The sequence below is a fragment of the Hyaena hyaena genome, unplaced genomic scaffold (assembly GCF_003009895.1).
Source record: "Hyaena hyaena isolate Hyena2069 unplaced genomic scaffold, ASM300989v1 scaffold_789, whole genome shotgun sequence".
In the NCBI taxonomy this organism is placed as follows: Eukaryota; Metazoa; Chordata; class Mammalia; order Carnivora; family Hyaenidae; genus Hyaena; species Hyaena hyaena.
In genome coordinates, this window is record NW_024081422.1 from 904,897 (window position 1) to 917,210 (window position 12,314).

Genomic DNA, 12,314 nt, shown 5'->3' on the forward strand with positions numbered 1-12,314 from the left:
CTCTATATAGTAACAGTCATTGCGTGTTTTTTAACCTTTCTAATTCATTTCTGTACAAATGAGTTCTGTGAAATTATTATGGCCAAAATACCAGTGTTTGTCTTTCACTCAATTTATCTACACTTCATAAAAAATGCTTAAATGTTACTTCATCATCCTTAAATTTGCCTTTCAGTATGTGAAATGTATGAACTAATTCTTGAATATTTATGAAGTAATTCTGATTTTTGCAGGTGTTTCAAGCCCTTAGGAATATTTAGCTTAATTTGGAACAGGATTCTCTATTTTTTCCTTGATTTTTCATTTTTGAAAACCAAGTTACAGCAAATCCATCTATGTGTAATATTTTTGTATCTTTCTATAGTAGTTTGGTTAGACATAAGAGTCCTCATAGTTTATGATATTGTAATTGAAATGCTAAGAGAGTTGTCTTGTAAGTAATGTATATCATTATACATTCTGTATCCCCTTAGTAAAATTCTATTTTACAGAATGCTTGGGATTGGCAGTCACAGTCAATAAAGAACTAACAAAGAAAAGCTTTTCTTGACTTTATCGTTGTTAAGGAAAGTATTTTATAGTTTATATTTATTCATATGAGAGTTGTCTATTTCTAAAAGAACCAGTATGAGATCCGTACTTTAAAATACTTTAGTTCATTGTGGTATGATCATGGTGATATGCTACCACTGATAGTTGAACCAGATGGAACTTAAATCTTTTATGCTGACATAATGATAGTCTTAGGTCGTTTAAGTCTCTCCTTCAGCATATTTGTGCCCATAAAATTATTTTCTTTAAAATGAGTAGAACAGATGTTTGGCTGATAATGAATCCTGTAGGGTGCTGTCTTACCTTGTTTCTCAAGGTAGGTTTTAGGGATCAGCAGCATCAGCATTATGGGAGAAGTTTGTTAGATATACAATCTTGACCATGCCAGATTACTTAATCAGAATCTGCATTTACAGATTCTCAGATGATTTGTGTGTACACTAAAGTCTGAGAAGGCCTCCTGTAGAAGACATAAGACTTGGCATTTGGATAAGGATCAAACACTTTTGTATCTGAAGTTGAAGTGCAAGAGTATAAAGATTTAGGGATTATTTAAAAAAATATTTTTAAATGTTTTATTTATTTCAGAGAGAGAGAGAGATGCAGCGTGAGCAGGGGAAGGTCAGAGAGAGAGGGAGACACAGAATCAGAAGCAGGCTCCAGGCTCTGACCTAGTTGTCAGCACAGAGTCTGACGCGGGGCTGGAACCCATGAACCATGAGATCATATCTAAGCCGAAGTTGGACTTTTAGCCGACTGAGCCACCCAGGTGCCCCAGGGATTATTTTTTAGAATAATGAAATGTTTCCCCTTTAAAGTACATCACCCCCTCACCCCTTTTTTTTCTGGAATAAAATGTGTCTAATGCAATTCCTTACTTTGATACTTACACCTCACCTACCAAAGCAGATGAACTTCACTTCTTCCATACCAAATGAACAAACCTAATTATTGTTAAGTCTTCCCTAAGATGGTGGCATCCTCTGGAAATGCATGAAATTGAATCTTAAGAAAAGGAGATGGAAGATTGAAGCCCTGATGTTAGAATGGCCTAGCATGTATCGTCACTTGTATGGCTTGTTTCTGTGACATCAGCAATGCAGACACAGTGGATTAGGCCTTTCCTCAGAGAGTTTACAGTCAGGTTGGGGAACTGTCCTTGAAAGCCAGGCAACCTGCCACCCGCAGAACTGTGGTCTTTAGGGATATGGTCATGTGGATCCATTGGCTAGACCTCCCCTAGCTGTGGTTAAAAGGGAAGTGCGAATAAGGCACTTATTTCAGTCAATTACACATTTTCTATTAAACTAAATAATGTCATCGTATATCAGTATATTTAAGAAGAGTTAGAATCTAAAGCAAAACCTAGAGAAATATAAATGTGTAGATGTACCTTCTGACAAACTTAACTGAATATTTGTCGAGGCATAGTCTACCTCTGGATTTTTCAGTTTGCTTTAAGTAAAAATCTTTTGTTTGCATATGTCTCCAGTATTTCAGAGCACCCCTCGGTATTGCTTGACTTTTGCAGTGGCCCTAGGAACTCACTGACTTTTCTGGGGATTGCCTGAATGTGGCATTTCCAAAACTTCCTAGCCGGGATCCCTCAGTACAGATGAAGTCTTGCTGGGTAGTATGGGCAATAATTGCACAGGAGGAGCTGCTCTTGTTGAACCAGGGATTGTGCCTGGCTCTTTCGCGCATTCTTAGGGGCGGGGGTGAGTGGGAGTCTTGCGTTCTGGTGCACAGCTTAAACACCAGTGCCCTAGTGTAGGAATACTACTGTGACTGCCACTAACCTACAGACCCCCAGTAGCCTCCCTTTTGAATATATAAAAAGATTTTTTTAAATAAAGCTTTTTTCCTGCTTCCTGTAATTCTGATTTTTATCCAGTATTATAAAGTTTGTTTGTCTTGCACAGGCGACCCAGAAATCTTTGTCGGAGACAGCTGCTTATAGTCAATACAAGTGAAAAGCCTTATATCTGTGGGACCTGGAACACGACACAGAAACACAAAATGCCTCCTAGGAATGTACCATTTTCTGCTGTATAGTTGGCAAGCATATTATTAATACAGCAAAGAAGGGAGGTAGCCATAAATGTATCATAAGGAAGGAATTGTAAAGAAAATTATAGCATAGTATACTTCAAGATTGTAAATGCCATTCTCTTCATTTATGCACTGAATACTTTACTTTTAGAAATTTGTATATAATATTTTAGAAATACGATTAGTGTCATTTCTTGATTCACTTACGCCATGGATATTTTCGTCTACAGATTTTTCAATCATTAACTTAATACTTGAGATTAGGGGACACTGTGATACACTAATTTATATTAGATAGTGTTTTTTTCTTTCTCCCTTAGAAAGGCATGCGAAACTTATTATTAGAGAAAAGCAACAAGACAGCTTCTGCTCAGGATTTTTTGGTAGAAAATACATTTTGACATGAACAGGGTTTTAGTGGCAACTTGATAATAGATAATTTTAGGAGATGGCTGAATTATTTCATGACTGTACGGAAAAGTGCCATGAGGTCACATCAAGTTGTGACACACCGTGCTTAGTGAGTGCTCCTGCCCTGTTTGCTCTCCAGGAGAATGACTCAGGCACTTTGGACACGGTGGGCGCTGTAGTTGTGGACCACGAAGGGAATGTTGCTGCTGCTGTCTCCAGTGGAGGCTTGGCCTTGAAGCATCCAGGGAGGGTTGGACAGGTAAGTAATTATGGGGTTTTTAAACTAGCTTTTCTTTTCTTATTAAACATTTTTTAAATGTTTATTTATTTTTGAGAGAGAGAGGGAGACAGAGTATGAGTGTGGGGGTGGGGGAGGCAGAGAGAGAGGGAAATAGAATCCAAAGCAGGCTCCAGGCTCTGAGCTGTCAGCACAGAGCCCAACGCAGAGCTTGAACTCAAAAACCATGAGATCATGAGTTGAGCCGAAGCCCAACCTACTAAAGGCACTGTAGCATCCTTAAACTAGCTTTTCAATTTAAAACTTTGAGTTTTTTGGCTCACCATTTTTTTAAGCCAGTAGAAGCATTTTTTCTTTAGAAAAAAAAAATGATATTATGGGTGTGTGTGTGTGTGTGTGTGTGTGTGTGTTTTAGCATTTAGGTAATACAAATCATCAAGTACCTTTTCAAGATTCTAAAAAAAGGTATCTCATGGTACTAGAGTTCTCTTTGATCTTTACAATCAGTAATACTATGTTTTGTGAGTTCAAAAAGACTGGGTACTGGATATTTAGTATACATTCAGTAAATATGAGTTGAACTTCCTTTTCTTTGCAAATGTCCTTTTCTTTAGGGGTCAGCACTACCTGAATATATTGTTGCTTGCTTTTTAGGTGGAAATGATTTTAGACTTATATTTTTATATTTCCTCCATTCAATGAACAGTAAAATTTTGACCCTCCAAAATCATCCTCTGGTTAAGCATTTCAGCAATTTTATAAACTGACCAGTATTTGGGTCATCAACACATGATACCATTTAAGAAATCTAGATATAAGGAGGGTCTGTTTTATGTGTAACTGGCTTATTTCTGGTTCACTTGCACATTTTCTTTACCATTCCTCCTTCCCTCATCTTCAAACTTTAGTTCTATACTGAGAATGGGATTTCACAGTCCATTTGATCCTGTAAGCTTTCTGAGTATAAACCAATTTGGTACATTACTTATGGGCTTAATAAATATTTGTTGAGTGAACTGATGACTCATGGAGTCTGTTAAAGTAGTTGCAAGGAATGTGCTTAAGTTCAGTACTTGGATCTCATGTTACACTCAGAGCACTGCTTGGCATGTTCTGTATGCTTTGTCCCTCACGTTTGAAGAAGAGTCGGTATCACAGTTGCTTGGGACATGGTGGTGAGTGAATGTTTGGAGCCCAGTGATCTGATTCATGGGAGACATCTTTGCAAACCTCCAAGTGATGTTCCCTGATCTGCCCTTTAGAGTATAAAAGCCACGTACAGTTCCATGGAGGAGGAAAGGGGTAGGGAAAAATAATTAATTTTGTGTTACTCTTTGCCTACCATACAAGAGGATTTATGGGGAATGATTACTCAACATATGTACAGTGCTTTGAACTCATTATAAAAAGGCTTTGTCTGGTCATGGTGTTTTTCCACATTATAAAGCCCTGTGTATTTGTCAAATTTGGAATAAGAACCAAGCATGGCATATCAGATTTGGATGCCTTGGTGGAGAAGGAGAAAGAAAAGCCAGCATACTCGCCTTCATTGCATTGTAATTCCCATGACTTTCTCACTGTTTTTTGTTTGTTTTAGTTAGCAAAATAGCAACAGCAGAACCAAGGATAGTTCTGGACTTTGTTAGCAGGATATTACATTGAACGATCTTGAAGCCATTCTGCCACTACACATGGGACCATCCTGGAAAAAGAAAGACTTCTGTAAAACCTAAACATGTTCATTTGTGCCACTTAGCTAGCTTACAAAGACACAGTTTGTGGGAACTGAAAATCAGGAAGGGGTGCGGTAGATAGGAGTAAAGGTACTTAACAGGAAAATGCATTTGCATAATTGGATTTTATTGCTTAGACAGAGAAGATGTAATAAGCCTGGAAATAGGTAAGCATCAGATGACAGTAAGGAACCATTATTCTTGACTATCAGGAGGGAAGGAAACAAAATATACAATCAAAGTATTGAAAAAAATGACTTTTTAAAAATATGCTGAAACTAGGTGCTTTTAAATACACAAATGAACTATTTAAGAGTCTTAACATATTAGATATGCTCTAGATATATGATAACAATCATTCAGATGGTGTAATGGCAATTTGAATTAGAACTTATTTGCTTGGCTTACTAACACTAATTAGAATTTACAACTGGGACACGAGAAAGGAATTATTAAATTCTACTCTCCACCCACCCCCAACCTACTCCTACACAAATAGGCAGTTGATTTTAGTGGTTAAGAGTGTGGATACGGTGGGTGTGTATATAAAGGTAAACCTTTATTCTAATCTCACTTCCCCACTTTGCAGTTTCTTTACCATAAATAAGTTATTCAAAGTCCTTAAGCTCTACTTTCCATAAGTATAAAATGGGGATAAATAGGTACCTTAACAAAGTCCTAGAAGATTCAGTGATGCTATGCATTTAAATAGCTTATCATGATCCCTCATAATAACAGCTATAGCTACTGTTACTAATCTCTTTGCTGCATACCGCAAGTGTGTTCATTCATGTGGTCCTACAACAACATTATGAGGTAGGGGGTTTTATTATCCTCATTTTATAAAGGAGAACAAGTCCCAAAGAAGATTAAATAATAATAATAAAGATAATGATATTTATATGACCTGTCTTTACGGAATGTTAATACTTTTTAAAATGTTAGTGAAGTTTTACTACTGAAAAGAAGGAAGCTTGTTTTTGTTTATTTTTAAGACCTGCTTAAGGTTGTTATGTTTTTGTCCAAAGAAGTTGATAAGAGAGGAACAGTCTCTGATTCTTTCTTTTATCTGACCTATCACTGTCTCAGCTCAGTTGATTTCAGAAGATTAAGAAGGAAGACAACTTTAGGTCATGAAATTGAGGGGAGGTAGCATAAAAGGAATTTGCTTAGAAGAAACAAAGAGTAAGAATAAGTGTTTTTGTTTTCTAAAAAAGATGACCTTTGGGTTTCTAATTGTCCTTGTGGCCCTATTTGTTATTTTTGAGTGCAGGTTCCTGATCAAGATAATTGTTGGGAATGGAAAAGACAGTGGACTAATCTAAATGTCCAGGGTTTTTCAATAAAGGAAGAATGGGCCCTTCCCGTCAGGTCACAAGTTCCCTGAGGCTTTGACTGACCTCGTACCTGCCCCAGAGAGTACCAGATGAATGGCTGATCCCACAGGTCTGCTAGTTTCATTCTGAAATCCAGGTGCTGAATCACTTCTGTAGGGCTTTCAGTTGCCACTCTGACTGAACAGTCTTGTGTATTTTAGAAGCCTTGTGTTTTCAAAGGCTATAATAGACTTTCTCCTGTTTGCCTCATGGGAGTGTTGTGTTCAGTTCTTGGTTCTGCTTTTAAGAAGGCTATTGTCAGTGACATCTGGGGATGGCAATTCTGGGTCACATGAGCATGGGGCACTTCATCTCCAATTATCTTGGACTTTGGATTATTTCTCAGGGAGGGTGATTAGAGGAGTAGGGTGTGTGTGCACATCTCAAAGTCTTGAGGAGTAGTTCACAAATCTAAGATCCTCTGAGTAAGAAAAGAGTAATCAGGGCAGTAGGATATCTGTTTAAAAATTTTGAGAACTTCAGCAGGGAAATTAAAGTATTTCCAGAGAGTAGAACCAGGATAAGTGGGTGGAAGTTATGATAAAGCAGGTATTCCTTAAAGCCAATCTAAGGAGGAACATTTCACCAAAGGGAGTGTCTAAAAGGGGGAATATGTTCACGGATGAGGCATCGAGGCTCTTGGTATCAGAAGTGCCTGGGATATTTCATGGAAATTCCTGCTCTGGGAAGAATATTGAAGCAAATGGATTTTTCTGAAGTCCTTATAAAAAAAGATAAAATATTATAGAAAGCTAAAGTCTGTCTGGTCACCATTCCCAGTCTTAGCTTCTTCCCGCAGTCCTTACAAGTGGGCTCCTAGAAAATAGCAGTTACTTTTTTCTATTTTATGGGAATATCTTTTTTCCCCATCAGTGATAAGTGATATTGAATACTCAACGTATTGTAGCTTGTCGCTATCTTCCTCTCCTTCTCCTGCCACCTCCCCCAACAATATGTTTGGGGATCTTTCTATATTAGTTCCTAAAAATCTTCTTAAAAATTTTAGTTCTTTAATTTGAACCTCTGCAATGAATTCCACATATTGCTGTGCCAACAGTTAGCCATTTCTTTGCTGATGGACATCTGTGCCTTCAGTTTGCTATTCTTACCAAACTTGTGGTGGTGAACATTCTTGAGTATTCTTCCTTGTATTTCTCTGTGATAGCTGTCCAAAGGCTTTTCTAATTCTACTGATAACTAAGGACTGGAAAAGTTATCAGTTTTGATTCCCCTCCCAAAGGCAGAGGTGTCATTATGGATATTAAAGAGGTGAATCCAGCCATTCAGGGTGGCGTTATTAAAAACGAAATAGGAATAATTGTCATATTCTTTTATGAAACCATAGTAATTTGTGTTATGGATGGTTTCAGCCATATAAATCTGCTCTACCACCTCATAAAGTGATTAGCTTGAATTGACCTTTATGCCTCCTTTCTTTATATCTGGCAGAATCTAGCACAGTGGTGAGCATATCCTAGGCTCTTTGGTAATAACTGTTTGCAGTTCCTATTGTGCAACTTTAAGGGAGGCATGCTCCCCCCCCCCCCCCAGGGCCCTGATTAATAACGTCAATTCATTGGCCAACCCCCAGACCACTGAATCATACTACCTGGGAACCATGGTTCTTATCACCAAGCTTCTCAAGCGATTTGGCACACACCTACTTTGAGACCCACTGTTATAAGGCAATCACAGGGGTGAGTTCAAGGGTCCAGAAGAGAAACTAGTTGACAAACTGCAGTAGGGGAAAGGTTTTTCAAGGAAGGAACAAAACTACTGCTGATGAGAGTTTCAGAAACTTTCTTTTGCTGTTTTTTGAAAAATTTTAGATTAATACAGTAGTTGAAAATATGGTTTAGATAGTGTTAGAATCATTGTTTGGGTAGGTCTTACACAGTCTCTGGCATTATTTCCCATTTGATATACATCATTATTAAACCAGGCTTTATTACATGGGTATGATTTTCTCTTCTGTTGAAAGCTAGTAATTACATACAATATTTCTGAAATACATTATCTCTTTTCTTTTTTCTCAGGCTGCTCTTTATGGATGTGGCTGCTGGGCTGAAAATACTGGAGCTCATAATCCCTACTCCACAGCTGTGAGTACCTCAGGTATTTGCTGCTTTCATGACCATATTTCATAACTTCAACATTGTTAGGTCACTTAATGATTGAAAACTATTTTTATGTAAACCTAAAGCATGTGCCGAGACACTGCATAGACAAGTGCATTTATGCATGAAAGATCTTTGATATTTGGGAGGTTTTAAGAGTTGTTTCACAATGTAAGTATTACAGTATAAATGTTTTGCTAACATTTTCATTACAAGTCTGGAGTTAACTATAACAATTATATTTTTAATATTTTTTTCCTCTAGTGTGACTCATGACAGTGCCAGATTTAGATCACAGAAGATATAAAAGTAACAACACATTTCAAAACTAAGATAATCTCTTGAGTAAAATGTTGGCATAAAATATAATGTGTATTTCAAAGTGTATATTTTATGACAACTCTTCTAACTATACTTTTAATTAAATGTAGGTCCTCTTTTTGTATCTATATTAGAAGTCATTATCATTTAGAAATTGTATGTGTGAGTATGTGAATGTTTGTGTGTAACTGTGTATGTCTTGGGGGTTGGTTTAATGGGCAGAATGGTTGTTGTCTAGATCCAGGTTTTCATATGATTATGCAGGTGTACTTGAAGCCTTTTCCCTCAATGTGGCATGGTTGACAAAATAATATCTCCTTTGCTGTGTTATCTTTCAAGTTATAGTCCTAAGCCTTTCTCCTCAGTATCCTCAGGCTTTATCAAGTGGATGGATATGGCTGCCTTTCCTTCCTTCCTTTTTTTTTTTTTTTTCAGTACCAATAACGTTTTATTTATTCATTGGATTTTCCCAGGGTAAAAAGAGAAGGGAAAAGGGTCAGCATGTGTGTTACAAAACAGCAAGTGGGAAAGGAAGTACCCGGCACAGCAAAATCAACCACGTAAACACCCCCCAGAGATTGGAGTCACTAAAGCCCAAGGGGGCTCAGTCTCCTGCAGTTCAGAAAGGAGGAGAAGGGATCAGGGAAAGAACAGATAGGTACAAGCTTTCCTACCCCATCCCACCCCCATAAATTCAAGATTTCACACAAAGCTTTGGTTTCTAGCAGTAAACATGGAGTTACATTCGTTCATCTCCTATTAAACAATCTTGTGGCCACTTTGACATAAGCTTCTTGCACCTGCATAAAAGTTCCTGAGTGACTTGGATTATACATTCATCTTCGCTTCCTTGGTCTCCAGACCCTATTTCTACATGGAAGGCCCCCCTCCTTGCTTCTGCTTCTCTCTACCCTTAGAGATTAAAGTAGGGTTGATCCATCCAAATACAAGTGTATTGGTATGAATCACATCAAGGAATGGTCTTGACACAGGATATTAGGAACAAGGGATGGAGGGTTTATAGCTTTTTCAGGATTAAAAGGTGTATGGAGGTGGTGGGGGACTTTTTTTTAAGAGGGGGAGGATAAAAGAGGGGATAGGGTAGGAGTCAAATTTCTAGGATAGAAGATCTGGCCCAAAATAGGAAAGAGGGGAAGGAAACACAAAAGAAAGGATGGTTCAAGACCGCCATACTCTAAGAGGGGTCACCAAGCTATCTTCCAGATTCTCCTCCTGGTGCAGAACCTTTTGTCAAAGATGCTTTGGCTATTTTTCTCAATACAAAAAGAAGTTTGTAAACAATAAAACCCCAAAAGAACATGGAGAAGACCAACACATTATATTTACACAAACCAGGCCACCTAGCAATCACCCAATCAGCTATTCGTGACGTCCTACAAAACCCAGACAAATATGATATAATTAGTGGGGGGGGGGGAGCAGCGATTGGAGGAGACAAGAACCCAGGATCAGACACACATCACCCAATGAGTTCTATTGCATTTGCCCCGTTTCAACACAGTGAGGTAGGTTTGTGGTGATCTCACAGCATGTAAACGAAACCTTCTTTTCTCCTTTAACTATCATGACACTAATCACTGCTACAGCAGGGCAGGACACTGGCTCTGGGCACCACAAAGCCGTGGCATATGGTCTCTCTGGAAGCCAACAAGAAAAGCCCAGAATTTATAAAAGTTAAGAAATTTAGCCTTTGCTTCATACACCCATCCCTGGGCGGCTCAAGATGGGTACAGAGGTATTGTTCTTAAAGCTATCCTTACCAACTCATTTTTTTAAACACACACACTCACACTCACACACACCCTGTTGTGCATGGTAGGCCTAGCCCAATCCAGTGAAGGAAGGATCTGGTATGTAAAGTGAGTCCCGTGCCCTGGGATTAGAAGTCTGGAACAGAAATCCTTTATTATACTTACAGACAGCCCTCTCCTAACCTTGGCTTTCACTCTGCACCTTTCGGCTCAGTGCAGCCTCTTATAACCTTCCTGTACCACCTTTTCCTGTTCGGACCAATTTCCAACCTTCCAGTAGAAAGAGATCAAGGCATGGGAGAACCAAGTTAAAACCTCATCTCCCATGGAACACTGAAGGTGGAAGGAAGGGTTTTAAGAGGACACTACAGCAGAGAAGCCAGTTCTAATTGGCAAAAATGAGGTAGTTAAATAGGCTATGCACTCCAAATAGTTGTTCTCCCTGGTGATAAACAGTATTCCTGCCGTACAGACCTGGAGCTGCTGCCGACTTATCCCTGAGATTGCTTGTGTACCTGAGAACACAGTGCAGGAAGGAGGGCCTTAAGATTAAAATACACAAAAGTACAAAACCAGAACATTTATATTACGAAAAAAAAAAAGTTAAAATGCACAAGATACGTCATTCGCACACAGCTAGTGCAGTTGGCATCCTGGAGAAAGTGGGGCCCAAGGTGCGGTCATCCGAGGGAGAAAATAAATAAAATTCTATCGGCCCAGAATGGAGTGTGAGTCAGCTTAGGAACAGCAGCTCTTCAGCTGTTCCCCCGACAATCCCTTTGCGGGGGAGGGTTCTCGACACCCTATCCCAAGAGTCAGGTAGGAGACGAGATTTGGAAAAATCCCTGCATCACCCCTGAGGGAGTCCCTCCCAGGGAAAGTCGTGCTTCATGGGTTGGGCCCGTCAATTTGGTCTCATGCTTGATCTTTACATTCTGGCATGGGAAAAAGCATTATTACATATCCTTCTTTGAAAGGAAAACAACTTCCCTATCCAGGCCACTTTCAAAAGCTGGAGATCTGGTTGGGGGGGGGGGCCTCAGATAAAGCACAAGGGGAGGAATCTTCCCCAGAACCCTCACAAGCATTTGGATAGCGCATGGTTGGAGTTCATTGGCCTCACCCCTTCCCCCCTACCCTGCCAAGAAGGAAGAGGGGGTGATGCTGTGGACCCCGGCCTGAGAAACATGGCAGGGCCAGCTGTCCCCTACCCACCCTGTCCCCACTTTCTCCACTCTGCCGATTGATGCCTGCTCCTCAAAACTTCCTGATCACAAAAGCATAGCCCCAACCCACTGTAGCTCAATTCTGGGCCTCTGGGAGCAGGGCAGGGCTGTGGATCTCTTCTTCCTCCTCCTCCCGAAAGTAGGCTGGCTTTCCCTGGGAGCTGGGGGCCTGCTGGGCTTTCAGTGGACACGAGGCCACCATATGGCTGATGCTCTGACAGAAGTGGCACTTCTTAGGCTGGGGTGGCAGCTTGCATTCCTTGGCATGGTGGTCTAGACCTCCACAGTTATAGCACCTGTCTCCCTTTGATCTGCGCTTCTGCATGTTCTTCCCTTTGGGCCGCCTCTCGCTCCCGATACAGAACACCCCACCAGGGCCAGTGACCCGGATAGATTCCAGGCCCTTAGCTGACTTCTTAAAGGTGAACTCCACTGCCTCGCCCTCCTTCAGGCTCCGGAAGCCCTCCATGTGCAGCTTGCTCTGGTGCACAAAGACATCCACCGGGGGGTCAAGCG

At 39.9% G+C, this 12,314-nt stretch overlaps 2 protein-coding genes across 2 annotated transcripts in view; one reads left to right on the forward strand and one right to left on the reverse strand.

Annotated features, from left to right (window-relative positions):
- Positions 1–8,509, forward strand: part of TASP1 (taspase 1) — a 114,272-nt gene extending 105,763 nt beyond the window's left edge. Inside the window, exons 9-10 of the mRNA XM_039219107.1 lie at positions 3,155–3,274; positions 8,399–8,509. Of these exons, the coding sequence (XP_039075038.1) occupies positions 3,155–3,274; positions 8,399–8,509 (231 nt within the window). The remainder of the gene's footprint in view (positions 1–3,154; positions 3,275–8,398) is intronic.
- A 3,365-nt stretch (positions 8,510–11,874) lies between these two features.
- LOC120221606 (protein lin-28 homolog A-like) lies at positions 11,875–12,309 on the reverse strand (the record flags this gene model as incomplete). Its single annotated transcript, XM_039219109.1, has 1 exon — positions 11,875–12,309. A coding segment is annotated over one exon (435 nt), but the record flags the coding sequence as incomplete, so codon positions are not given.
- Between the last annotated feature and the right edge of the window lie 5 nt (positions 12,310–12,314).